Source organism: Phoxinus phoxinus (assembly GCF_949152265.1).
Source record: "Phoxinus phoxinus genome assembly, chromosome: 15".
NCBI lineage: Eukaryota > Metazoa > Chordata > Actinopteri > Cypriniformes > Leuciscidae > Phoxinus > Phoxinus phoxinus.
In genome coordinates, this window is record NC_136890.1 from 34,791,918 (window position 1) to 34,794,671 (window position 2,754).

Here is a 2,754-nt window from a genome sequence, read left to right on the forward strand (position 1 = left end):
CTCTCTCACACACACACACACACACACACACACACACACACACACACACACACACTCACTGAAAGATCATTTACTGAGATATCACACTCACATTTCAACACAACTTGTTTAGATTTATGGCTTTGATTTCCTCAGTTTTAGAGTGAAATATTTATTTCAGATAAAATTTGAAAATAGTATTTTTGGAAATTTTTCATAACAATACACGTAAAATTCTGTAACTATTTTTAAGTTCTCTTTTTAAAACTTCTCACTTCAGCAATAATCTGCCGAGTGTCGTGTTTAATAAAGAGATCAAACTTCAGTCTGTCGCTCTAAAGCGTTTAAGATTTACCAGTTTAAGCTGGAAATAAAATTACATTTAAAAAAAATTTGGTCTATGCTCAAAAAGGGATTAAATGGATTATAAATACGGCATAAATATAATTTAGTACCATAAAATCCCCTAAAAATACAAAATATTAAATTAAAAAAACATTATCGAACTCAAATATTGATTTCATTGGAATAAATAAAAAATAGAACCAGAGGGTTAAAAGTAAAGGTTATTTAAAGGTTTCAAGAAGAACCTCTATCCTCTATAAAAGGTTCTTCAGATTAATAAATTATGTTCTTCAGATGAATAAATGTTCTTCAGATTAAGACTAGAAGTGATTGCTGTATGATATCAGCACTGAGTCCATTACGCCCGCGGTCGAGCTCTACACGGCGGCTCCAGCGGTTTAATGAAGCGACACCTGACCCGATGAAGGGCCCGGGGCCCCAGACTGACCCGATGAAGGGCCCGGGGCCCCAGACTGACCCGATGAAGGGCCCGGGGCCCCAGACTGACTGAAGAAGCAGAGAACAGCCCACAAACATACACACTGCAGATGAAAGCAGGATTTACAGTCCTATAGAAATAAAGGTTATGATGCCATAGAAGATCCAGTTCTGGTTCCCCATGAACCTTCAGTTCTTAAGAGCCATAATTCATCTTAGTATGAAGAATATTTAATAATATACACTCTTGAAAATAAAGCTTCTTTAGAGGCATCGATGGTTCCATGAAGAACCTTTAACATCCAGTTCACAGAAGCTCTTTATAGTGGAAAAGGTTCTTTAGATGGGGATCATTTTTGAAACCTTTATTTTTAAGTGTAAAGAACCTTTCTGCCACTATAAAGATATTAAAGGTTCTACACCATAAATGCAAATGAAGAACCTTTAATATTAAGCTGAAGAACTCTGTTTATATTTCTCCCGAAGAACACCAGTTCATAAAGGATGCTATTGCAGATTATGTGTGTGTACACGTCACAGTTTTTCTTTTTCGTAAATTTCTGACACTGTGCGTCGTGACGCGCGCGCGCCCTGGAGGAGGAGCGTCACACAGGAACGCGCGCGCCGCTGATTCTCTTCAGTCAAAAACGCGGATCACACTCATATTCATATTCAGACTCGGATATGGACCGGCTTCGGCTCGCGTTTGCTCTCATGTATCTGCCGTCTTTAGGCAGCGCCATTGATTTTAAGACGCGGACGGGACCGCAAGTAACGGACAAGGTGAGACGCGCGTCACGAAGCATCACCGCGAACACAAGCGCGACGCGACGCGAGGCGTCCTGAAGCATCACTGGGAGAACAACTGCAAAACCATCTCTCACATACACACACTAACACGCACACACACACGCGCGCGTTAAACCTGCGGTGTATGCTAGTCTTTTAAGCGTTGACAGATCGGTGTGTTGTGCGCATGCGTGTTTGTAAATGCATCTCGCATTGTATACTAATATTTATATATAGAATAGTACTTGTGAAAGTTTAAAAAAAATTCTCTGTTGTTGTCTTTTTTTTTTTAAATGGCATAAATTAATCTGTGGCTTTTTATGTGTGTGTCTTTTTTTCAGTCCATGGTCACACACACACATAAAAAGCCACAGATGAATTTATGCCATTTAAAAAAAAAAAGACAACAACAGAGAATTTTTCATTTTTACCCACACACACACACACACACACACACACACTGGGTCAGGTGTGTTCTGCTCTTCTTCTGCAGGTGTTTTTTGACATCACTGTCGGAGGACACGAGGTTGGCAGGATCGTGATCGGTCTGTTCGGAGAACTCGCTCCTCTCACTGTGCAGAACTTCGTGGCTCTTGCCACAGGAGAGGTAGAACTCACCATCACACACACACACACTCTCTAACACAGATCCTCTCTCCAGAAGGGTTACGGGTATAAACACACACACACACACACACACACACACACTCACGCACACACACACACACACACTCTAACACAGATCCTCTCTCCAGAAGGGTTACGGGTATAAAGACACACACACACACACACACACACACACTCACGCACACACACACACACACACTCTAACACAGATCCTCTCTCCAGAAGGGTTACGGGTATAAAGACACACACACACACACACACACACACACACACACACACACTCTCTCTAACACAGATCCTCTCTCCAGAAGGGTTACGGGTATAAACACACACACACACACACACACACACACACACACACACACACACACACACACACACACTCTCTAACACAGATCCTCTCTCCAGAAGGGTTACGGGTATAAACACACACACACACACACACACACACTCACGCACACACACACACACACACACTCTAACACAGATCCTCTCTCCAGAAGGGTTACGGGTATAAAGACACACACACACACACACACACACACACACACACACACACACACACACACACACACT

At 42.0% G+C, this 2,754-nt stretch overlaps 1 protein-coding gene across 2 annotated transcripts in view; it reads left to right on the top strand.

Moving 5' to 3' along the window:
• Positions 1–1,350: 1,350 nt before the first annotated feature.
• ppic (peptidylprolyl isomerase C) overlaps positions 1,351–2,754 on the top strand; it is an 11,057-nt gene continuing 9,653 nt past the window's right edge. Inside the window, exons 1-2 of one of the 2 annotated variants that reach the window (XM_079636614.1) lie at positions 1,351–1,545; positions 2,045–2,158. In XM_079636614.1, the coding sequence (XP_079492740.1) occupies positions 1,447–1,545; positions 2,045–2,158 (213 nt within the window). In that variant the 5' untranslated portion in view covers positions 1,351–1,446. The remainder of the gene's footprint in view (positions 1,546–2,044; positions 2,159–2,754) is intronic. The other variant, XM_079636615.1, reaches the window with a different exon arrangement.